This window comes from Plasmodium gonderi, assembly GCF_002157705.1.
Source record: "Plasmodium gonderi DNA, contig: Chr07, whole genome shotgun sequence".
Classification (NCBI taxonomy): Eukaryota; Apicomplexa; class Aconoidasida; order Haemosporida; family Plasmodiidae; genus Plasmodium; species Plasmodium gonderi.
In genome coordinates, this window is record NW_021628932.1 from 793,199 (window position 1) to 819,724 (window position 26,526).

A 26,526-nucleotide genomic window follows, 5' to 3' on the forward strand; every position below is an offset into this window, starting at 1 on the left:
TCAGTTGTGTGTAAAAATGCGGACACTGTTAAACGGTTGAAAAAGAAAAACAAAGAATCTAAAAAATTAAAGTGCAATAGAAGCTTCGAATTCACAATTAAGCAAGTTCTCCAATTCACGATGAATTGAAAAAAGGAGGAGTAACGAATGAAAGGGGTTAAAAATGGAAATTTTTGTAGGGCATGTGCCCAACTGTACTATATGTGTACAAATCAACTGTACATATGTGTATGCAGTTTTACGAGAATTCTCCAGTTATTTTAAATGTGTGTATATGGACAGCGACCTAGCAGCTCCGTCTATGACAAAAAAAAAAAAAAAAAAATTGTTTGTTCATTTATTCATCCATTTATCTATCCTGTTATTTATTTATTTATTTATTTTTTTTTTTTTTTTCATCTCAAAATTCACTGATGCATGAAAACAATTTTTACGCATTTCAAATGTTGGGAAAAGGCTAGAGATAGGTGTCATCCAACGGAATTGGGTGAACCATGCGTGTTCAGATTTTCCTCCTCTTGCTGCTGAAAATATTAGCAGCGAATAAGAACGAGAAATGCATAGGAGAAAATGTACATGATGACTATCATCATGACAAGTTGGAAAAAAATAGTCCTCTATTGGACAATGAGAATACGTCCTTACAAAATGACAAAAATTATAAATACCTTGTTGAAACATCAAGAAGAAATAATAGGGTGGTGTGTGTAAAAAAAGAATACAATGATTTGATACAGTATGTTCATGATAATGATTGTGACCCACATAACACATTTAGCTTCTCCTTCAATTCTACATTTAAATTTGATGAGAAATTTTATTTTCGTTATAAAAAAAACAAAGAATCTTTTGTAGAAAAGAAAATCAGTCCCTATATGGCAGTTGGGTCTTGTATAAATTGCTTGTTCTTGGATGAAATGAACTTTTTAAGTATATATGGATATACTTTCATATATGACAAGTCTGATGAGACAGAGCAAAAACAATACTATGAACAAATCATTGACATGCATTACACACAGGAAGGAAAAGGAGATAATCCCGATGTAGATATCACGAGAGAGGATGTTCAACACTATTCCACAATCAGCTATAGTTATCTCTATGAAAAAGGTGCAAATGGGAATGGTAACTCACACACAAAGGAATCAAATTATGGAAATAAAAACAATATGTTGGAATTCGCAAGGGACATGCAAGAAAAAAATAGAGATTCTTTCTTTTTCGACATTCAAGAAAATTTAATACTAGAAAATTTTCTACGTGATAATAGGATACATTATGCATATGACGAAATAGAGGGAAATGAAGGTGGAGCTGAGACAAGGGAAAAAAGTAGACAACCAAATGAGTCTCATACTTTGACAATCAGTGACGATTCTTTGGATGAAAAAATGGTTGACAATTTTTTTACAAATCTGAAAATGGACACAAGTGGAGAAAACGACGAGTGTATAAAATCTGGTGATTGCAAAGATTCTGGTGATTGCAAAGATTCTGGTGATTACAAAGATTCTGGTGAGTGCAAAGAATCTGGTGAGTGTAAAAAATCTGATGCGCACAGCGAAGGTGACAAGCGTGAGAAGAGCGAACCAGAAAGAGGGAATAAAAAAGTTGTGCAGGTAGAGAATTTATCAAATATAAGATTTGATGAAAAAAAATGCAATATAGTCCGAAAAGACATAAATAAAAAAAAAATATGGAGTGACATTATATTTGTTAACTCATTTACAAATTTGAACATTTTGTCTCATATTGATAAATATGAAGGAAATTATCATGAATTAAAATACTTTTCATTTCATGAAAAGTATAAAAAAAGAAAATTAAATGATTTGATAAGAACAACACTAGATTTAAATAATAAAAAATATTTGCAAGATAATAATGTTTTTATTTTAATTGCAAATGATGAAATAAAATTTTTGGATGAAATCATATTTTGTAGAAACATTTATAAAAACAACTCTTTGTCCATTCCTTACATTAAGGATAAAATTGTCAGAGAAAAATATGAACAAATAAAACACATATATATGTCGTCTGACAATGGAGATGATAACCAGGTTTTTCTCATTAAAGTATTGTACTATGATGATGAAATAAGTTTAATTTTACTTGATCATATAAGGGGACTTGGGGACCCCATGAAACTGTCTATTCCGTTTTTTTTTCTTGTTTCTCATGATTACCTTTCTCAGTACACTCATTTTTTCATGAAAGACAATTTGATTGGCTGGATCAGGGAGGGAAAAATGCTTTTCGTCACGGCCATGAGAAGGATCTTTTCCTACCTTCAGGAGTAATAACCAACAGGGTCCTCGCGCCCCAAACGTGCACACATATATATATGCATACGCGAATGAATATATGAATGAATATTTGCATGGAAGTGGAATGGCATCCAGCTAAACATATCTCCTTTTCTGATTCCACTCTGCACATACTTCCAACACAGGAGCGTGATGCACTCGAAAAAGACTTACGACGTTCTTACGGTCGAAAATAAAATAACTTCAAACATATATCTGTTGTACCTTAGCCACAAGATTTTTAAGTATGTACTGTTTGGGAGATATAACCCCATGAAGGATTATTCACTGCATAAAAGCATACCATTCGAGGCAGTACTTCTGAATCTGATAAGCACATTTACACACGAAGAGTTAACATGTTATAAAAAATATTTCACAAAGATAACAAAAAAAGAAGTAAATAATTTAAATGATCCTAAAAAAATTAGTCGCATGGATGTATTTGACATTTTTGTCATTCCATCAGTTAATTATATCCAATTTCAGAAGGTCTTATCAAAACTGTTTAAGGCTCTATTTGATTGTGGGGGAAAACATATTTCTAAATTATTAAAAATTGTCACAATGAGATCACATTACGACATGCTTTACAACTTCAATTGCTACAACTATCAGTTGCATAGCTTCTTGATAAATCTACTAGATTTGCACGAATATTTTTATGAGTATACGGATCTCAACTCCTTGTTCAAGGATAGTCAGAAGATATTGCTTCATTTGGTGGGATATGCATTCGCACATAAAAATATTTTTTGAAATTGTCTACCTGAGCTGAATGAGAGATGAGAAACGGACACTGTCATATGTACACATGCAAATGCGGATGCAGATTCAGATTTAGATGCACATACAGATGCACATGCACATGCACACGCACACGCACGTGTGTAAATATGTTTAAGCTCCGACATAGTTTGTTTCAAAAACTTATGCACCCATGATTGCATATATATAATCTAGAACGTCACTTGTCCATTTTCATTTTACATGATTAACAATTTTCTCTGAATAACTACTCAGGTGAAGCTGACTCTGGATGAAATGTACAATCTGATTCCATTCAATGAAAACAAACAGCTTGTCAAGTACCTCATTGTTATCCTTTACTTTGGAAACGACGTACTAAAAAAAAGGGGCAGCGCAGTGGAGAGAGAATAAGAATAGGAGAGCATATATATATATATATATATATATGAATGTTTTCGGTTCTTCCTCTGCATATGTGCTGTTTTCCCAGTTTTTGTCTTCCGTTTGTCCCTTCAGTTGTGCATAGTTTTCGTCCGTCCAAGTGAAAAATGCCCAAGCTGCACGGATTCATTGTGAAATATTCTTGTCGACCACCACTCCTCACCCTCCTTGCCTTTCATTTCTGCCCTCGAATAGATATTCTGCTTAGACAAAGAAAATTCCATATATATACAATTGATTTACGAATTAAGACATCTGAACATACATCATGCCATACTAGTGGCATACCTTTCTGGAGAAAAACCAGGAACTCTATGTTCCATCGAAAGTAATTTTCTAGCTGATTCGTATGAAAATGAAAGGAGGAATGTTAACTCTAACGCATACCTTAATTCACATTCAGATGAAGATGTAAACTCCATGTATAAGTACATCACATATGAAGACGATAATACATATCTAAAACATTCATATACACATAAATGGAACGTGGTAGATCTGACAACAGCATTCTTAAACAGATTCGATAACAAATATTTTGGAGATTTTCACATGATCATAAAATCAGAGAAACATTATGCCCTTGGAATATTTTTAGTCTCTTTCATGGCATCAGTTATATTTATCGTGGGGGAATTGAACAAAAAATATAAGAGGATATACATCTATAGAATATTTAAAAATGTGTATGTAAAGAATTATACACACAATATCACTAAATATTACACTTTTTGGAATGCCAACGTGTATGCATTTGCCCAATATGAGCCTGAGTGTGTTCTTCTCTTCAACAAGTATAAGTTGTACGAGAAGTATAACTTAAGGGATACCTTACAGGGAGAGCCACAAAAAAGGGCAACCATACAATCGGAAGGAGCACTACATCCAGGAGGAGCTGTCCAACTAGATGCAGAGCACGAAGCGAAATTTCCTTCTAATGGGAAAAAGCTGAAAAATAGCGAGGAACTAATAAGAGAATTTTCCAGCCAAGAGAATAGCTGTCTGTGCTATGAAAACATGATCAACAAATCGAAAGGAGAATTTGTGGTAAGCGAATACTTACAACTGAGACATATATTTATGAAGAAAATAAAAAAAAAGGAAGGGAAAAAAGAATTATACGAGAAAATGGTAAATTACAATTTTTTTAATGATCCATTGGAAATATCATATAAAACTAAGAAATTTGAAAAAGAGAAATTAATAGACATATGTAAAGACATGAAATTTGAGAAGAATCATTTATGCATGTTTCACAAGTCCAGAATAATATTAACGTATTTATATTTATTAACAACATGGCCAGAATATACATTTTATGTAATCAGCCCATTAGTATTTATAAAGCCAAAAAAATACTGCAACCAGTATGACATCCCACTAGTGCTAAATAATATATTAAAAAATAGAAACTTTTTTAAAAAAAGTTCCAAAATTTGTATTAATTATGCATTTGCTCATTTCATAACATCAGGAAATAAAACAAAGAATTTTATTGTTACAGCTAAGATAAGTGGAACAATGGTAAATGTCAGTAGAAATAATTTACTTCTATTACTACCATTAAGCAAAAGAGTAGATATACTAGATCATTCAAAGAATAATGAATATGATATTAAGGAAGAAATTTTGAATGAATATTTCATCTTAGGTAATCCATATATCCCAATTCATATCATTTCTTACAATTTCAATGATTATGATAAGATAAAAAAAAATGAGCATAGTACAATAGCAGGTGCTTTTATAAAACGACATGATAGTAATTTTCTTATTTATAACAAAGTGACCAAAAAAATTGATAAAAATAATAATATCGGTTGTTCAGAAAATCATGCATTCGAATTTAATGGTAAGAATCTCTGCTTTTGTGACATATTAAGAAATAATCACAGCGGACAAAACAATAATTGTGTTTATCCATTCTGTGAACAGGGCAAACGATTCTGCTACTTAAACGAAATATGCGTTAATGGGAAATGTGTCTGTATTGATGGATATTCAAGAAATCCTATGAGTTCTTTATGTGAAAAAAATAACGAATGTATTTTATTTGGAGGATCATCTAATTGTAAAGAACCTGGAAAATGTGTCTTAGCCAAAAATAGATACGTATGTTTATGTCCCTATCCCTATGTTAGAGTTTTGAACAATTGCTTACACCCTCTGAAAGGCATAAAAATAGGATTACGCATTTTTAACAACTTTGAATATGATTTTTATAATGATGAAGATGATGCTTCCAAAAAGGAAAAATTCTACACCGACGTTTTTGGGTCTATGTCTGAGTACATCAAGGAAGTTGTCAAAAGTGTAATTTTACCTGACCAAACGGCAATGGGGCATTACATTCTTGAGGACGACACATTGCTGTTCATATTTTTCTGCCCACATTTTTCTGCCCACATTTTGCCGCCCACATTTTGCTGTCCACACTTTGCCGCCCACATTTTTCTGCCCACATTTTTCTGCTCATATTTTTCTGCCCACATTTTGCCGCCCACATTTTGCCGCCCACATTTTGCCGCCCACATTTTGCCGCCCACATTTTGCCGCCCACATTTTGCCGCCCACATTTTGCCTCTTTTCTTTCCCCTCATGCCACCTCCAGATCGTAGACCCCCGTTTGACCTCGCGCATATACGTGAAACCAATACAAAAACTGAAAAACGGAATCAAGGCAACCATAATAATTAGCCAAAGGAATGAACCCGATGAACCAACACCCAACGAAATGTTTAACATTTTTTTAAACCAGTTAGGAGATTCTACATCTATCCTAAATAATGGATTTTATTCCTACTTTGCTCGATTCACATACATAGAATACGTGAAATCTTTTTCAAAAGACGAGGGGTTCTCCACATTTTACGAACAATTCTTTAAATATCTGCCAAATTTTTTCGTACAATTTTTTGAAGTAGATGTTTTTAATGACACATCTATAATTGCATGCATCAATTTTTTAATTCTAATTATTGTCACTATTATGTTACTCTTTTACTTTTCCTATTTGTTGATCAAAACTAAATTTTCTCGAGATCTCCCCACGAAGGACTTTTAGAACATATACAGAAGTGGGAAATTTCATTTGGGAACAAATGGAGACACAAGTTGCGACACCGAGCGTTGGGGTAGTAAGATGAGTATCATTTAGATTTTTCTGCTCCCTACTCCCCCCCTACCTTCTGGATGCAAACTGATATGCATCATAAATGGCAAATCGTATACTACCGTTTTTTTTTTTTTTTTTTTTTTTTTTTTTTTCTACTGGTTTTTATCAATCTAGATTATGTCTTTGAATGATGGCGTAATGGAGTGATAGACAGATGCTTAGAAATCAGGAGTATGATGCTTATCCAATCAATCAAACATAAAAGAGAAATATCCAACCTTACACGTCATCACATCGTTTCTTTAACCCATATAACATCATCTTTTTTTCTCCTTTCCTGTTAACCCTTTTGTATGTGAACTAGTTACGCCATAATGCTCACACCCATGCTGACATGCACACGTGTACAGTAGTATATATATATATATATATATATATATATATATATATATATATATATATATATGTATACATATATATCCTCTGAAAGGTCACAACTTGCATTCTTAGGCTGTTCGGTTTCCTCTATAATTTGGAGTCAAATGAGGTTTGACATGATCGAGGAGCGTTTTCACTACTATTTGATAAGAGAATAGGATACAGAGATGCGTTACACACATGTTGCTGAATATCTCTTGTCATATACATTCCTATGTGGAGAGTATGCGCAGTACGATGGATATAAATAAGAGATAACAATTTTCTCCCTTAGGGAGAGTGGGGGGTATGAAATCTTTACATTTTTATGGGATGTAAATCTTCAAAATGGGAATGTCATATCTCTGTATACAAAAAAAAAAAAAATGAATGAAAATTAAAATAACATGGTCATGATTAAGAGGCTTTTTTATATTAATTTCCTTTCCCTGTTCTGCAACAAGGTCAATTATATATTATTCTTTCAATACTTTTATATCATTATGGATTGAATATTTCATGTGAAAGTTGTCAATGTTCATCATTGGATTGGCAATTTTTTTTTTTTTTTTTTTTTTTTTTTTTTGTAATAACAAATTTTATTAAAACTTCTTTATATGGAATGAGCGAGTGAGTTAAACAAATCCCAACATGAGAAAAAAAAAAAAAAAAAAAAAAAAAATGCATAAGTGCATAATTAGGTATAGCTATATATTATTTATTTATGTCATATGCCCATGACGAATTTGTGCATATTTGGCCGATACATATTTTTTATGAAATAAAAAAATTGTTCATTCTCCACAAAATAGTACTTAATATTTTTTACCCATTTTCGTGTGCACATTCTCTTTTAACGTATTCTCTAATTTTGTATCCACGTAAACAGTTTTGAAAAAAAAAAAAAAAAAAAAAAAAAAAAAAAAAACCTCTCGTTTTGTTTATGTAATGCAGCCAACATACATGATGAGTATCCCCAAAACCCCAAGTGCACCCTGAGAGCTATTTTATCCAGAAGCCACATATGTGTAACTTTTTTTTTTTTTTCTGGGTGAGACTGATATGCATTTGCTCTTTTTTAAATGTGGCTTGCTACCTGACTATTTTTTTCCTAACTATTTGACTGTACATGCGAAAATGAATCTACCTTTCCCCTTTTGGGGATAATTTAACGAATTTTAGCCCCACGAAAAGGTAAAAATAAAAAGAATAAAATAAAATAACAAGGTGGCAAAAAATAACAAGGTAACAAAATAATAAAATAAATTTAAAAAGAAAAAAAAACACAAAAAATTTTAAAACGAGTTTAATTAAAATGAACCTTTTTAATGCGCTTTTTTATAAAATACTTTTTTTCGTGCTTTTTTTTTATCCAAACATTGTACACATTTGCTTTCGAGTTTTTATTAACTCTTTTCCGTATGTCATATTTTTTGATATGGCAAGTAAAAACACATTTCCCACTTTTGCTGTTCATAATTTTCAATCTCATGTGCACAACCAACCCTATTGTGTATAAAATGTTATATGCATATTTTCCGAGCATTTTTTTTCCATGCATATTTTCCGAGCTTTTTATTCCCATGCATATTTTCCGAGCAATTTTCCCCGCAATTTTCCGAGCAGTTTTTTGAGCACTTTTTCCGATGTATTTTTTCCTTGTGTTAGATTTGCTCCTTTCTATTTTGTAATTAATTATAAAGCCACCTTTTTTCTTTCTTTTTCTTTAAGTTCATTTTCTGCATATGTATTACACATTTTTTGATGATATATTTCTTACCCATTTTATCGTTTAATCTTTTTATTTTCTCCCCCACCCACACCCCACCTGCGTTATGTTGTCACACTCAAATGTTTATATTTAATGTGAGATCAAAAAAGAAAGAAAAAAATTGCTGCTGGGAAATTAAGATTTTTTCTCCGTTTTATTATCAATTTTGCTACTTATAATTTTATTACACTTATTTTATGTCACATACTTTTTTATATAATATATTTCACTACATGAACATTTTGAAAACATGCAAAAGAAAGAAAAGCCCATCTTCTTGTGTTTTAATTCTTCACCCCACTCCCAGAAACTTGTGCAAAAATTAGTTTCTCCTTTTTTTTTTTTTTTTTTTTTTTTTTTTTTAAAGTTTTTTTTTTTATTTAAGGATTTTTTTTTTTTTTCTTTTATTTTTTTTTTTTTTTTTTTTTTTTTTTTTTTTTTTTTTTTTTTTTTTTTTTTTTTTTTTTTTTTTTTTTTTTTTTTTTTTTTTTTTTTTTTTTTTTTTTTTTTTTTTTTTTTTTTTTTTTTTTTTTTTTTTTTTTTTTTTCTTTTTTTTTTTTTTTTTTTTTTTTTTTTGGCAAAGGTATATTATTCTACATAAAATACAGACACTTGTGTGTATAAGGAAAGCATTTTTCCAAAAAAAAAAAAAACAAAAAAAGGGAAAAGGAAAAGAAAGAAAAAAAAAAAAAAAAAAAAAAAAAAAAAAAAAAAAAAAAAAAAAAAAAAAAACTTTTTATTCTAAAAAAAAAAAATTTATATTTAAAAAAAAAAAAAAAAAAATTTTTAAAAAAAAAAAAAAAAAAAAAAAAAGAAAAAAAAAAAAAAAAAAAAAAAAAAAAAAAAAAAAAAAAGATAAAAAAAAAAAAAAAAAAGAAAAAATGAATGTACAAATCCTAAACATGCATGGGAAGAAATTCTCACCCTGAACCCTAGAAGTGACTGATTATTTGCTCATAAGTACATGGATAATTATGATAATGAAAAAAGAAGAGAAAAGAAAGCGATAGCATATGGTTTGATTCTTCTTCTTTTTTTTTTTTTCGTTATCAATTAAACACGAACATGAGGTCGTATATTGGAATAGAGCGGAAGTTTTGCAAAAGAAGCGTTTACATTTGAAGCTCTTAATCTTTCTGTATTTAGAAAAGAGGAAATTTCAAATTAGAGGGGGGAAATATTCTTCGTAGGGGAAGAAGACAAAATGAGGAATTTTTTCTGTAGAGGAAGAACTAGTGATAATGAAAAAAAAAAAAGAAACATAAAGTATTATATGAAGAATATATTTTTCTTTTTTATTTTCTCCTTTTTTTTTTTTTTTTTTTTCTCATTACCATTTGTTCTTCCTTCACCGCAAATTTCCACATCTAAACCTCTGATCCTACCTATGATATTTTCCCCATTTTGATTTTTCTCCTTTTCTCAAAAAGAAACAGAAAAATCCATATACTTCAATCAGTCTACTCAATATTGCGCTATTTTTATCTCTCAAGTCAGCCAGGAGATAATTATTTTATTTTATTATTTTATTTTTTTTTTTTTTTTGTTTCTTCTTCTTACATATTTGGATTATAATATGATATTTTCACGCTGTTATTATGATGTTTTCACGATTTTATTATGGTGTTTTCACGATTTTATTATGATGTTTTCACGCTGTTATTATTATTTATTTTATTTTATTCTTCCCCCCTCACCTTCGTCTTCTTTTTATTTGCTTCATCTTCCTTCTGTTTCGTCTTCTGTGTGTTCATCCTTCACCGCATTGTACCCAAGAACAGTTGCAAATATGTCTAAGTTTATGTCATTTCTATTATTGTAAGCAAGTGTAGAAAGGATATGCAATTTAGCTATTTTATGAGTTCTTGTTTGCGGAGAAGGGGAAAGAGAGGGAAGAAAAAGTGAAATAAAATGAATAATAAATATTGCACTATATTATACTGCATTACATTATACTGCATTATGTTATACTGCATTATGTTATACTGCATTATGTTATACTGCATTATGTTATACTGCATTATGTTATACTGCATTATGTTATACTGTATTATGTTATACTGTATTATGTTATTCTATATTATACTATAATGCAATAACATAATATAATCCATATATGTAAGAAGAAGAAAAAAAAAAATAAAATAAAATAAAATAAAATATAAAATGAAATAACACGCGGAGAAATAATACATAGCAGGGAGCTTTTCAAGGAATGTGTTTGTGCAGTTGAACTTAAATAGTTATTGGACACCACTTTTGAATTGCTTAATTTCCATCCCACTGTCTTTGTATTTTTCGAAGTAAGAAGGGGATAAGTTATGTCGAATAAAATTCGTACAAACTTCTCCTTTGCTATGGCTGGAATCTATCTGCATTTTTTTTTTTTTTTCTTTTTTTTTTTTTTTTTTTTTTTTTTCCCCCTCTCAAGTCACTACTCGTTAATGTTATTTTTTTTTTTTTTTTTTTTTTTTTTTTTTTTGAAATTTTTTTTATGAGTAAAAAAAAAATTTGGGAGAGGAAAAAAAGAAAAAAAAAAAAAAAAAAAAAAAAAAAAAAAAAAAAAAAATGTTTTTCATGGTGCAGTTAACTCTGCGTGAATACAATAACAGGTTGTTTCATTACATACATGAATAAGATAGAGAATCAAAAAGGACAAGATGCATTTCTACTTATAGAATTGTCATCAAAATTTGTTTTGCCTTGAAAAAAAGCACTCCAAAAATTAATAAAATTCCTTAGAATAGTTCGCAAATTGGTTTAAACAGGGGACCGACATATGCACATATGCATGTATATATATATATATATACATGTATGCACAATGTGTAAACATATGGAGGGGGAATATTACTATGTAGAAAGCGACAATTAATAATTTTTATTTATTTAACGAAAAAAAGTGATAAAAATTTTAATTTGTCGTCTGACGCATCATAATAATATTTCTGCATTCAGGATTTTGTTACAAAATGTAGAATGGTTCATAGAAAAAACCTCGTACTACATTTCTATATTTACAAAAATAAATGATGAAAAAAGCATCCGCAAACCTCTTTTATTTTCAGTATTCAGATATACAATTTGTACTTAACTGTGCATAATTTCCATTTTATCTCACGAAAAATGATTGAACCATTTGTCTCATGGTCTAACAGTATCCACAAGGGTTTTTTAAAATGTTGTTAATATGTAGCAAGAAAAGCCTCACACGTGGGTAATTATATTTGCATTGCAAGGTATAATTTTTCTACTTTTCCTTTTTTTCGAGATATAAAGCAGGGGGTGGGGAAGGAAAAAAGAGAACAAAAAGGGAGTCAAACAGAAAGGTAGAAAAGTGAAAAAACAGAAAGATTGAAAAATAGAAAAACAGAAAACAACAATTACATATTTAAGTGATTTCACAACACTTTTTTTTTTTTTTTTTTTTTTTCTCCACCATTTGCAGATAAACTGTATACATTTGATACACTTGCACAAGTGAAAATCTTTTACAACAATATGTATATAAGAAGATCCACACATTTGTTACGTTTCCCGTTGTAACTTTATTTCTTACCATTGTGCTCGTAACATTTTTGTCATTCTACCACTATGTTTTCTTTCTTTTTTAGGATGTCTCATTTTTCGCTTATTATCCCATGTTACACATTTTATATTTTAATACTTTACTATTTTATTTTATTATTTTTTTTTTTTTTTAAACTGCAAATTGTCTCTACTGGAAAATCGTAGAAAAAGGTTTTACAGTACGACTATAAATGATGATTACAATGGGGAACAATTATGAAAAAAAAAAAAAATGTTCTCAAAAAAAAAAAAAAAAGAAAAGAAATGTCTTTTTCCTTATCATATATATAAGGTTTTCTTATATACATTTTAATGATTCATGAAAAAGATGGACGATGGTGCTGACGGTATTAATCGCTTTCCCAGAATTGTGTCTTTTTTTTGTAATGTTTAAAATGTTCATCTTTCTAACATTTGTGTAATCACGTGGTATTGTGTACTGAACGGTTTAGACTTTTCGTCCTTTTTTTTTTTTTTTTTTTTTTTTTTTTTTGTTCTTATTTTTGGTTCCATCCTACCATGTGGAAATTAAGAGTAATATAAATAAGGGGAAAAAAAAAAAAAAAAAAAAAAAAAAACATAAAGAACGTGATGTAGCAAATGTTGCAGTGTGACAATGGGTCAGTGTGGCATTTTATCAAGTGTGGAGAGTGATAAAGGAACGGTAAAAAAAGAACTCTCTCTTTCAGCGTAGTGTATTTACTTCTTAGCATGAAATTCTGGTGACTCCACTGAATGTTTTACAAGCGTCTGAGATGTTTACCTTTAGGTTTGTTCAACATTCTTGAAAGGACATATGGGCTTTACATGCACACATGCATGTACACGCAACGGGTAGCGGGCTTTTTCACTGGGGATATGAAGAAGATGCTTGCTTAGTGCTAAGAACGTTTGAGAAAAGTAAAAAAAAAAAAAAAAAAAAAAAAAAAAAAAAATTCAAAATAAAAGAAAAGAACAAAACATAAGAGAAAAACGAAAGAGTGAAAAAAAAAAGTGAAAAAAAAAAGTGAAACAAAAAAGTGAAGCAAAAAAGTGAAACAAAAAAGTGAAACAAAAAAGTGAAACAAAAAAGTGAAACAAAAGGACAAGGGCAGGAAAAAAGAACAAACTAAGGGAAATAATTTTCACTTTTACATATAAATTACATAGATCCCTATTTCCCGAATTGCTTTGCTGAGCGTGTTTTTTTTTTTTTTTTTTTTGTTTTTTAAAAGAATCTCATTTATAGCTGCTTTCAGTCAAGAGTATTTTTTTGTATCATGAGGGTGGGAATGGAAAGGGAGAAAAAAAAAAAGCAGCAGACTGGAAGTGCAAGTGTATGAGGTATTTATCACACATGTACATACATACACGTACGTTTGTATTTAGTTGCACAGACGTGTGGATGTGTGGATGTGTATATTTATACGCTTTTATATTTCCATGTTTGCATGTTGTGCGCTTTTACACTTCCATGTTTGCATGTTGTGCTCTTTTACATTTCCATGTTTGCATGTTGCACACTTGAATGCTGCACATTCGCACGTCTGTATTTTATTTTTTAAAAAGGCAGAACTGCTGCCCCAGTGAATATTAGCGCAACACATATTGGAGATAACTCTTTTTCCTTTTAAGGAGTATATATCACATTGACAAATACGTCTACCGTGAAGAACATTACAAATCATGAGAAGTAAAAAAACAAATTAGTGCAAGAAAAAAAAAAAAAAAAAAAAAAAAAAAGAAAAAAAAAAAAAAAAAAAAAAAAAAAAAAAAAAAAAAAAAAAAAAAAAAGGTAAAACAGAGAAACAGAGAAACAGAGAAAAAAAAAAAAGTTATCATAAAGGGATTGGGAATTTTTTAAAATCGGAAGGGCGAAATGAATGGAGATGGACCACCCGATTTGCTGAGCAGGTATAAAAGCAAGTACAGAAATATAGACATTGACAAAGGAACAGAAATACTGAAGGAACATTTTGGTATTCCTAAATTTAAAGAAAAACAAGTAGAATGTCTAAATGCAATAAAGAATTTTGAACATGTATTGAATATCATGCCAACTGGAGGAGGGAAATCACTTATATATCAAGTAACACCCCTGATAATTGGAGGAATTAGTATAGTCATCAGTCCTTTAATATCTCTAATGTATGATCAAACAAAATCTCTAAGAAGAAGAAATATAGTAGCAGAAACGATTAATAGTTCGTTAAATAAAAAAGAAAATGAAAAAGTATTGAATCTTTTAAAAAATTATAACAATTGCATTATACAGGTTTTATATATAACTCCAGAAACAGCAACTAGTGAATACTTCATGGTTGTACTGAAAGAGCTGTACATAAATCTTCAAATATCCCTAATATCTATAGATGAAGTCCATTGCATAAGTACATGGGGATGTGATTTTAGAAAAAGTTACAGGAATTTAAATAAAATATTGAAGGCTTGTCCATATGTCAGGGTCTATACTTGCACCGCCACTGCAACGAAATTTGTTGAGAAAGACATAATTGTAAATTTGAATTTGAATTGGCTTAAGAAGGAGAACATAGGGGAAGAAATCAATAAGAGCAAGAACAAAGAGATTGACCAGGACGAGAAAGAAGAAGAAGGAGAAGAAGAAGAAAGCTTGAACTCCCTTCGAATCGTCAGAACATCTTTCAATAGACCAAATTTAAAGTACGTAATTGTGTACAGTGATCTGCTGAAAACAGAAAAAAAGAAGAGTATTTTTCATATCATACAAGAAAAAAGAAATATGAACAAGATAGGAATTATTTACTGCTTCAAAAGAAATACATGTGATGAAATTTCGAAATACTTGAGGGAACAAGGGTTTCAAGCTCTGAGCTATCATGCCGGATTGACAAACAGTGCAAGGAAGAAAATACAAGAAAAATGGGTGAATGGAAATGCAAACATTTTAGTTGCTACAATTGCTTTTGGTATGGGAATAGATAGAAAAGATGTGTCATTTATTATTCATTTTAATTTACCAAAATCGATTGAAAATTATTATCAAGAATCTGGACGTTCAGGAAGAAATGGAAACGTCTCCTTTTGTTATCTATACTACTCCAAAGAAGATGTAGAAAAAATGTCTTACATAATACGTAGCAGTTATGCCAACTTGGATATGCAAGACCTTAATATTCAGAAGAAATATGAGAAAGAAATATACAATCTTGAATGTGTGCATAATTTGTGTGTGCAAGAAAAGTGTGTGAGATCACAAATTTTAGAACACTTTGGAGAGTTTACCACTAGCAAAAGCGGAAGTAGTAGTGATCCAAATGAAGATGACGACTACTGTTGTTCATACTGCTTCGATGTGAAGGAGTCAAGGAATAAAATTGAACAAGTAATAAAAATGTACGAAGAAGCAAATTGGAAGGTCCACTCTAATTTCAAGAGAAAAGACAACAATGAGATAAATGCCTTTGCAAGCATTGTTAAAGAACAAGAGCATAAACAAATCAAGGAATCTAATTCTGATTCGGATAAAGAAGAAGGACTATGCCAGTATAAACTTACGAATAAAAAGATTAAAGAGTTTGTTCCCTTTCAAAGTGCATCATCAATCATTTCAAAAGAAATTAGAGATAAAGGAGTTATTGAAGTCATGAAGGAATTAGAAAGACGAGAAGAGTTATTGGAAAATAAACTAGAACAGCAGACACCTAAGATTGGGAAAATAAAACGTTCAATTTCTCATTCTGTTAGTATAAAAAAGAAACATGTGTTTTCATCCTTTAAGGTTCCTAGAAAATTGTAAATAAAACGAATGACAATTTTGTGCAGCTGTGGAGAGAGACATCTTGACGGGATTGGATAGGATTGCACAGGATTGGATAGGATAGTACAGGATTGGATAGGATAGTACAGGATTGGACAGGATAGTACAGGATTGGAGAGAGGGATGAGGTAGAAAAGATGTATATATGTATAACAACATGATATTTTTCTACAATTATTCTGATTATGAATTCTGTTATCTTTTTTTTTTTTTTTTTTTTTTTTTTTTTCGGAAATATACCCATATACATGTGATCATTTATATGAGCATGTGCGAGTAAACTTATATTTCCTTAGCTCATGAAATCATACCTCTCTAACATATGTTTTATACTCCTCCATAAGAATTTCCCCATATTATTAAAAAATACCTATAAGAAATGTGTGTACATTTTGAGGGTATATATGTTGAAGATGTACCGCTGAAAATTTTGTTTTAGTGATAAAAAAAAAAAAATTCTCCCGTTTATATAGATATATTTTCCATATTGCACGCATAGTCAGCAATCCGTCTGCATCAGTAGCAATTTTTCGCAGGGAATAAATTTACTTATATTTCTACACACGCACATATATTTTATCCGTTTCCCACCCTTTTCCTGAAATTGGGGAAAATATATAGTTATGCAAAAATCGCTAAGCAGTTAAATGAAATGTGAATTGTGCACATGAAAGTGTATATTATAAGCATATATATATACGTGTATATATGTTTTTATTTTTTTTAAAAAAGCATTCAACGAAATTTGCATTCAGTGATAAAGACCAAAAAACAAATAACATATGTGTGGTATTATAAAAATACAATATGTTGTGTCGTTAAGCGAAAGGATGACGACATGTACATGCCTTAGAAATGTGTCTCTAACGAGTACGCTAAGGTTCATATATTTGTGTCCAGCCAATAATATTTGTTCATAATTTTACGCAAAATTTTCCGGTTGTTCATAATTTTACGCAAAATTTTCCGGTTGTTCATAATTTTACGCAAAATTTTCCGGTTGTTCATAATTTTACGCAAAATTTTCCGGTTGTTCATAATTTTACGCAAAATTTTTCCGGTTGTTCATAATTTTACGCAAAATTTTTCGGTTGTTCATAATTTTACGCAAAATTTTCCGGTTGTTTATAATTTCTGGAGAACCTTCTAAGCTGTTCGAAATTCTGAAAATGTCAAAAATTGATTTGGAGAACGCGATTTTGTTATGGAAGTAGATTTAACGGCAGGAAAAAGTTGCGCTTAAAAAAATGAAGAAAAAATAAGCAAAGCACTAGATACACAAGTTCGTGAACATGTACACAAATAGGTAAATTTATAAATGGAGATATGATCATATATAAATGTGGATAAGTTGATGAACCTAGGAATTAGAAAAATAATTTTTCCAATAATGATTTAAAAAAAAAAAAAAAAAAAAAATTCACATAATAATTTCCCTTTCTACACACACCAATACATTTTCCCCGAGCGAAAGGTTTCTGCAAGTTTTGTCCACTTTTCAAAGCACCGAAAAAATGGGGAATAAAATTATGTGGACTTGTCAAATTGTATATAGACAATAATATAGAGAATTAAAGACCAAGTGAATCAAACATGTTCTAGGTTATGAAAATATGAAAAGGAATTCTACCTTTCTGGGTTTTTTTTTTTTTTTTTTTTTTTTTTTTCCTAAGCATAGATCGAAATGGAAAAAAAAAAAAAAAAAAAAAAAATCTTCAGTGTGCACAAGAAATTGTTGTTCTATAATTTGTGGCCCCTGAATTGTAAACAAAAAGAGAAAAGCAACATGAAAAAAAAATAGGAAAAAACAAGAAACGGTAAAAGAAAAAGGGGGATTTTTGGAGGGAATTTAAACAATAACCTTTTCTCGCTAATTTTACGCTGTGACACTTTTGCAACTATTTTGTAACTATTTTGCAACTATTTTGTAACTATTTTGCAACTATTTTGCAACTATTTTGCAACTATTTTCAACTATTTTGAAGCTATTTTTACAACTATTTTGAAGCTATTTTTTATTTTATTTTTTCATTTTTGTCTTTCCTTCCAAATACCAAAAGACCGTTGTGTTGAATACATTTAAAATTTTGTCACTGAATTCGGAATTAATTTATGAGGTGTTTACATTCTGCAGCTGCAAAAATTTCTCCATTTTGTCAATTTGCCGATTTTCCATTTTACTACTTCAACATTGATATTTTTATCTACATAATGGATAATCCATTTTAATTACCTGAGAATGTCCACAGTTTCATCCATCTCCTTCACTCCTCTGATTAAGTAAAACTGCTGATCGTTCCTCCCTTACCGAAACAATTTTACCTGTCTTTAATTATTTTCATGTCTTTTATAAATTTGAATATATATTAACACACGAATTGGGGGAAGCAAATATATTTTCTCATTTATCCCAATTTGCACACACAGCAATTCTGCAAAAAATTGTGTGAACAATTTTTCATTGAAGTGGAAGGAAAATTGCGTAGCTCTTGAATGATCGTCACATATGTTAGTTGTTTCTCGCCTCCAGTGTGATGAACATATTGGAAAATGACAAATTAACAGAAATGCTTAAAAAAATAACAAAATAAATACAAAACGGACAAGAAACGGACACAAAACGGACGAGAAACGGATACAAAACGGACAAGAAACGGACACAAAACGGACAAGAAACAGACACAAAACGAACAAATAAAAAAACTAAACAAATGAGCATCAGCGAAATGTTTCTATTTCGCTGGGGAAAAAAAAAGAAAACGGAAAATGAGTCTCCCGGGAGCCGTGAACATTCGGGGGCTAAGGAGAAGGGAATCATGAAATGGAACCGGAAAGATCAAAGGGAAAAAAATATTAACAAGGAGGGGAAGAAAAATGTGAAAAAAATTGTTCCTTCAGCTGCTACAAAAAAAAAGAAAAAGAGATCAATTTTTAGTTTAAAGAGATTCAATTTTTTTGACACACATAAAAGGAAGAGAACTCCAAGGCCTCCACCAGAAAATCCAAAAAAAGAAAAAGGTCTTCCAAAAAACGAGGTAAAGAGTATCGTCAAAAAATTTGAAACATCATGGGGGGGTAAGTTGCATGGAGAAAAAGCACAAGCAAGAAAAAGTGCCACGAAAGTAGATCCAAAAAAAAGCGGCATAAAGATCGATTCAAAAAAAAGCGGCATAAAGGCCGATTCACAAAGAAGTGATATGAAAAAAGCGCCAATAGAAAATGAAGACCTGTTTGACATTCTAACAGAGGAGGAGAGAAGATCAATGGAGGCTTTTTCACTCATAGACGGATCGTCCAACGGTGATAATTCAGGGGAAGAAAGTAATATCAAGAATAATTCTAGTAAAAAGGACGTTAATGCAAAAATAATGCGTGTCCATTCAGATAAAAATGAGAAGTGTAGTATAGATTTAAAGGAGAATGATAATCTTTTAAAAAAAAAAACTAGTAATTTTGAAGGAAGTACTAAACTGCAGAAAAAGAAAAGTATTAGTCCCCCAAGCAAAAATGTTAGAAGTAATTTTATCATGAATCCAAATTCAGATGTAGATCCCAAAAAAGAAGAAAAAGGGATTGAAACAAAAAAATCGTTCACAAAAAATATTATAAAAATACCATTGTCGTATTCATCATCTGAAGGTTTAAAAACTGATGTTTTATCCAAAAAGGAATCAACAGAATATAAAAATGAAAAAATGTCAAGTCCAGAGGCAGACAAAAACAAGGATTCTCATGAACAGAAGGCGGTAAATGATGCAGTTGGAATAGGAAATCATCAAGATGACAATAATGCTGAATTAGAATCTAAATCAGAAGCGGGTAATCATAGTGGGAAAATGGAATTCAGTAAATTTATTCCCAGCTTTAATTTAATAAATAAAAAAAATGGATTCTTTAAATCAAGCAAAAAAATCTGCACTCCGATGATTTATAGTAAACTCCAAATAAAGAATAAAGAAAAAAGCAATATTGATGGCAACAGAGAAAGTAGACACAGCTTTGACAAAACGGAAAATTCGCATGGTGCTACTGAAGCGGACGAAACAAATATTACATGTCAGGATATACATGAAAAGAAAAATAGTCTTATAGGAAGAGCCAACTTATTGAAGAAGAAACTCAGCGTCGACAAAAAGTTGTTACAGGAAGATGGCATCAAGAATTTTGAAAGAAAAAGAACAATAGATTTATTAGATACAAAAATTTCCTTCAACCTCCACCCCCCGCTTTTATTCACGGAAAATTCTTTCTCCATATGGTACAACTCTTGAACGTTTGGAATGTTGTCATGAACACTAAGCCATAAAATGTATTGATCATGTACTTATGTGGCTCTTCTTACGTGATTGCGTTTACGTGGGTATACTTGTGAGATTGAATTTATTTTTTCGTCCTGTGTGTACTTTCCTGTTTACTCCAAAATTCCTATTTATTTAACTACGAATACCTGCACTGCATTTTGGTTTAATATATTCCACTTCACATCCACGCTTGTACTGTCAATAAATTTTTGTGTGTATACAAGCAGAGAATATAACTATTTTACATTTTTTTTATTAATGCAGCCCATTGTCACCTTTAGAAGACATAATAGAAGTAATAAATTCTATTTGCAATAACAGCAAAGAGGAAACAATATCAAAGCTAAAAATGTGCAAAGAAAATAATGAGAAGGTAGAAGAAAAAAACACTACATAAAATACAACAACACTGGGGATAAAAATATAAATTACTTCTCTTGTATGCATACATTTTTATGTGCCAAATAAGGATAGCTGTTAATAATATTTCAACATCTTTCTATCTTCTTTTCCATTATTTCAATTCTTACAGAGTTCTAATATGCTAAAAATAACCTTAGACAAGCTAAACGGACCGGACAATTCTGTCACTTCACACTTACACAAAAACATGTAAAGATGAGTTTTTTTTTTTTTTTTTTTTTTTTCTCACGAGGATAAAATGGCTAGCTAGCTAGCCAACTAGTATGAACTACCGAGGAATATACTCACAGGAAATAAATACCTATCTATGTATGTTTATATAATTGAGAATCATTTCAAACACATAACAATTTTTTTTTTTTTTTTTTTTTTTTTTTTTTAACTTTAATATGCAGGTCTTTACAAAGTGAATACTTGATGAAAGTGGATAGAGTTATGCGAGAAATCAATGAAGATTAGGAACTGATGTAAATATACGACACACTTTCATGACAAGTGTGCTATTGTGCAGGTGGATGTGGGGAATAAAGCCCCCATCACTGAATGATATTTAGGTGGTATTATAAGTAAGATAAGACAGATTGAAAGGGAATACACTTGTACTCATATATATACATATATATGCATATATATATATATATATATATATATATATATAACAAATAAAGAATTCATTTAACACGAATTAAAGACATTTCAACAAAACTTTAAAACATTTTTTAATATCTCTGAACAACCATGAAACTGCAAATAATATAAAAATGAAAAAAAAAAAGAAAAAGGGTAATTCATTTGCACGAAAAATAAATAATGTTGCAAAATGAATAACATTTCTGTGTGGAAAGGACGGGACACCAAGAGTATCCCATCGAGGATGTCTATTGTACCCGCAAAAAATGTATTGTTGTATTTCAAATTTGGCTAATAAAAAAAAAAAAAAATAATTTAATTCCATATTGATGTGTAACAATTAACGTTACCCTTGTGTGAACATGCGATCATAAGAAGAGAAGCATATAAGTGTTCAAACTTGCTCAAGTACACAAAGTATTAGCAAAAAAAAAAAAAAAAAAAAAAAAAAAAAAAAAAAAAGAGAGATGACGATAGAGATGGTGAATGAGAGAAGGAGTGGCAGAGAACAATAGGCAGGGATGGTAGTGACAAAGATAAATGTGTCACGCTCAAAGCATCTAATAATTGTTGATATATTCTTGCTGCAATTGGTAATTTCCAAGGGGTATGTCCAAACAGCCGGGGGCAACAATGTCAACATCCTCCATTGCCTTTTCTAATATGTCTGAACATGGTAAGGTGGATGCGTAATTTCTTATGTATACGTCTAATTTATTTCTGAAAATTCGATGACCTGGCATACCCTTTAGAATTCCTAAGACTGGTTTTAAATATTCAAACGCACTTGACAAGGTATACAATGTGGAATTTTCCTCTAAAAAAGTTTTGTATGCGTCTAATACAGTTCTTCTACTATATGCAGTAGTGGGTATGTTTTGGTTGTACACTAGTTTATCGGTTTGCGACAAAACAGTGGTGTTTTCCATACATGCTCTTCCAAGCATAACTCCATTGAGAGGATTTATGTGATAATTCTGAACTTGTACATAATTTTTTTCATTATTTAATTTATCATTCCGCGGTATGTAACCATTTAATAAGGCTATAGCTTCTTCTATCGTTTTGACTCCACCATTTAGAGTAAATTTTAAATGAGGATATAGCTGACATAGAGCATACACCTTTTGGTATTCTAATGGCGGAACACTTCTATTTTGTTTAGGATCTAATCCTTTCAACCATGCTTTTCTTGCATGTACAATAAAATGATTACATCCTACTGATGAAACAGTCTCGATAAAATATTTTAGAAAAGAAAATGAATCATAATCATCAACACCTGTTCTTATCTTTACTGACACAGGAATTTGGACCTTTTTCTTAATTTCATAAATAATATTTCTTACATCCTCTGGTTTTTTCATCAAATAAGCACCAAAGGCTCCTTTATTAGCTACTTTCATACTTGGGCATCCTATATTTATATTTATTTCATCATATCCTGCTTGTTCTACTAAAATTGCAGCTTCTGAAAGAGAAGTTGCATCAGATCCTCCCAGTTGACATACAATTGGATGTTCGTTATTGTTAAAACCTAAATATTCTTCTAAATTATTTAAATTGTACAATAAGGTATTGTCCACTACCATTTCTGTCCATAACTGTGCCCTTTTTGTAATAATCCTTACTAATGCCCTAAAATATCTATTCGTTACATTTATCATAGGTGCTACTTGAATAAATGGTGTGCTTTCATGTTTTCTTTTTACATATACTTCTCCTAAGGAAGTTGATATATCTTCAAATTTAAACACATTTTCACATAACTGTAATACTTCCTGAACATTATTTTCTGTCATTATTGACATAACAGCGTTTTTTTTTAGTTTCTTTCTTTTTTTTACTTTGTTTGCATAACAACAAATGGGCATCCTATGGTTGAAGCAATACAAATTCCTTTTACCTTTTTTATTAAGCCATAATTTTTTTTTTTTGAGATTATTTATATTAGTTGGACTGTTAGCTGCCTCTATATAATACACACCGACGTGAGTATATATTTTTATTTTGAATTCTGACTTACCATGGTTCTTCAAGAGTATGAAGTATAGGCAAATGGTCAGACTTCCCAGAAGCTTAATTTGCATTTAACGCTCAAGGGGTGCCGGGGGGGGAGGCAAGAAAATTAAATAAGTAGGCAAACTGTCAAATAAGCAAGCAGTCAAATACGCAAGCAGTCAAATAAGCAAGCAGTCAAATAAGCAAGCAGTCAAATAAGCAAGCAGTCAAATAAGCAAGCAGTCAAACAAAACAAGCAGGCAAAAAAAAATAATACAAAATATGCCAAAAGGCTGCATTTCGCACAACTCCAGCTAAGAATTATTTTATTTTATTTTCTAAGGAATTTTTTTTTTTTCGCTAGCTTGTTCATAATTTTTTCTTGAAAATTATGAACATGAAAAAAAAAAAAAAAAAAAAAAAAAATCTACTTGTGCTCTTTTGAACGACATGAGGTTGGGGGTTGGGAACGTATATACTTGAATGAATAAAGGATATATTTGTTATGCTTTTTTGCATAATACAACAATTTTTGCTGAAAAGAGGGGGGATATATACACATATATGTATATATATTTTAGATTTCTGAGAAGAAAAACATATCCTTTCTTCAAACAAGTGGTGAATATCTTAGGCGTTTCATTTTTTCACATTCAGGGAACAAGCAGTGGTGGACGACTTCCACCAGGTTCATCACATTTGTGTATATATGATTAAGTAAACTTTCGCCTTCTGAAGTGGAATGAATAAAATTTCTTTGCGCGCAAATAACAGCGCTATTAAGGAGGTCACATGTCAGCGTATACAAAAGTATGAGGTAAAGTTACGCTGTATAGAACTCATAAATATGTGTACAAACGTTTGTGTATGCTGCTTGTCGACAGCTTATGCAACTACGGGTCTTGATTTCATTTTTTTAATTACTTATTTATTCATTTATTTAATTATTTATTTTTTTTTTGATAAGTCTTAATATGAACACTGCATATACGCATGTTGTACAAAGAATTGAGGTATATGCCCCCATCCTCCCCAATGTAAGCCCTATCACATATTTTGGAATTCCTAATTCGTTACACATAAATGGCTTGAATGAAATCTGGCTGTCCTTGGGGGTACAACCATACAACCCATTGATCGTTGAGAAGTGTTGTGTTCAAAAAAGTTTCTTCCTAGAAATGCTCAAACACATGTACATATATATATGTATGTACATACAGATAAACACCTTTGGGGATAGAATACACATGGGTAAAGAGCTTAGCCAAAGGACCCGTTCAGCAATAATTTATTTAACCTTTACCACCACCTCTTCTTGATCGGAGGGAAAAATATTGTATACGATGATTAAAGGATATAATTTGCAGAAAAAAAATAAATTCGAAATTGTTATGAAAGTGTTAAATTAGTATACTTTCAACTGTAAGTATAAATGCGGTATCAAAAAAAAAAAAAAAAAAAAAAAAATTAAAATAAAAAAAACATATAATAAGTAAACCACATAAAATGAATAAATTTGACGTGCATTTGGTTTTCCTAGAGTTTTACCTTAAATGAGGCTTATTTATACAATAAACACGTTTTTGAACATATATAATAAGTTTTATTCATTCTGTAAAAAAAAACCTTGTATGAAATTAGAAACATTATATGAACACAACTCTTATCATTTAAACATTTTTCCGTGTGTGCTGTGTTCGGGAGAAAATTAAAATATAGCCATTATGCAGTAATATTATAATTCCAAGAAAATTTTTTCTCTTTACTAATTATTGCTATACATATGTGTACATAGCTTGACAAGGGTAATATTTTAATATATCACTTTTTTTTCTTCATTTTTTTTTATGTACTCAACCTACAATATGTGTATGGTGGTTTATATAACATTACCCTCTGTAAGAAGGCAATAAAAAAAGTGAAAAAGGTGTTACAGCGAAAATTTTTTTTTTTTTTTTTTTTTTTTTTCAATCTACAAAAAAAACAACTCAATTTTTTATACAAAAATGGTATCATTATAACTAAAAATGTGTTAAACATATATTGAAACATTTTTTTTAAATTATTCTTCAACTACGTTTTCTAGTCAATACGAAAATGAGAAAAAAAATGAATAATAAATAAATCGAAGAAATTGCTGTGCATTTTTTTTTTTTAACTTAAATTCTTGTTATAACAACATAGAGGGGATATATTAAATTCGCCTGCTATGCATTCAATGAAAAATAGAGAGGACGACACTTTTTTCCTATTTTGCGCTCTTCCCTTGTGCGCTAAATTCTGCAAGTCAAATATTTTTCTGTTTCGTTTAAACTATGTGTCTGTGCCTAGTGATAAGCACGCCTATAGGGGATATATGCAAAATCGTGTATATGTATATATATAAACATATATTTTACATGTATAATATTTTTGTGTAGTTATAGCCGTGTTAATATATTTCCTTATTCTGATGAAGGGTTTTGAAATAAAAAGCAGTGCAAGGCCTCTTTTCTACATTTTAAGAGCTTAAGGTTTAACTTTCAAGAAATTGGAATATCATCCAATAATTTCTTTCATAAATAATATGAGCTTAACTTTTTTTTTTTTTTTTTTTTTTTTGCATTAAACATTCAGCTGTTACGCTGTTACGCTGTTACGCTGTTATGCTGTTATGCTGTTATGCTGTTATGCTGTTATTGCTTTATTTTATTTTTTTTTTCTTTTGGGGTTTTGTTTACATTTAAAAGGTTCAGCTTCAATTTCTATACTCTTTTTTTTTTTTTTTTTTTTTTTTTCCTTTAATTTAACATAACGTTTTCCTTTTTTTTTTTTTTTTTTTTTTTTTTTTTTTTGTTTTTTTTTTTTTTTTATTTTTTTTTTTTTTTTTTTTTTTTTTTTTTTTTTTTTTTTTTTTTTTTTTTCTTTAATTTAACATAACGTTTTCACTTTTTTTTTTTTTTTTTTTGTTCATATATGATATATAACAATATAATATATGTGCTTTATGTAAAAGTTGTTTTTCTTTCTTTTATCAA

General features: G+C 30.1%; 4 protein-coding genes across 4 annotated transcripts; 3 read left to right on the forward strand and 1 right to left on the reverse strand.

The window, feature by feature from the left end:
- Window positions 1-494: 494 nt before the first annotated feature.
- PGO_071630 (hypothetical protein, conserved) lies at window positions 495-6,567 on the forward strand (the record flags this gene model as incomplete). The annotated part of the gene is made up of 5 exons (XM_028687036.1): window positions 495-2,302; window positions 2,459-3,035; window positions 3,336-3,434; window positions 3,699-5,816; window positions 6,115-6,567. 5 exons carry the CDS (start codon window positions 495-497, stop codon window positions 6,565-6,567), a joined length of 5,055 nt encoding a protein of 1,684 aa, XP_028542837.1.
- A 7,667-nt stretch (window positions 6,568-14,234) lies between these two features.
- PGO_071640 (ATP-dependent DNA helicase Q1) lies at window positions 14,235-16,133 on the forward strand (the record flags this gene model as incomplete). The annotated part of the gene is made up of 1 exon (XM_028687037.1): window positions 14,235-16,133. One exon carries the CDS (start codon window positions 14,235-14,237, stop codon window positions 16,131-16,133), a length of 1,899 nt encoding a protein of 632 aa, XP_028542838.1.
- Window positions 16,134-18,880: 2,747 nt separating this feature from the next.
- Window positions 18,881-21,337, forward strand: PGO_071650 (hypothetical protein; the record flags this gene model as incomplete). Its single annotated transcript, XM_028687038.1, has 4 exons — window positions 18,881-20,412; window positions 20,720-20,828; window positions 20,988-21,067; window positions 21,274-21,337. 4 exons carry the CDS (start codon window positions 18,881-18,883, stop codon window positions 21,335-21,337), a joined length of 1,785 nt encoding a protein of 594 aa, XP_028542839.1.
- A 731-nt stretch (window positions 21,338-22,068) lies between these two features.
- PGO_071660 (tRNA-dihydrouridine synthase A) lies at window positions 22,069-23,598 on the reverse strand (the record flags this gene model as incomplete). Its single annotated transcript, XM_028687039.1, has 1 exon — window positions 22,069-23,598. One exon carries the CDS (start codon window positions 23,596-23,598, stop codon window positions 22,069-22,071), a length of 1,530 nt encoding a protein of 509 aa, XP_028542840.1.
- Between the last annotated feature and the right edge of the window lie 2,928 nt (window positions 23,599-26,526).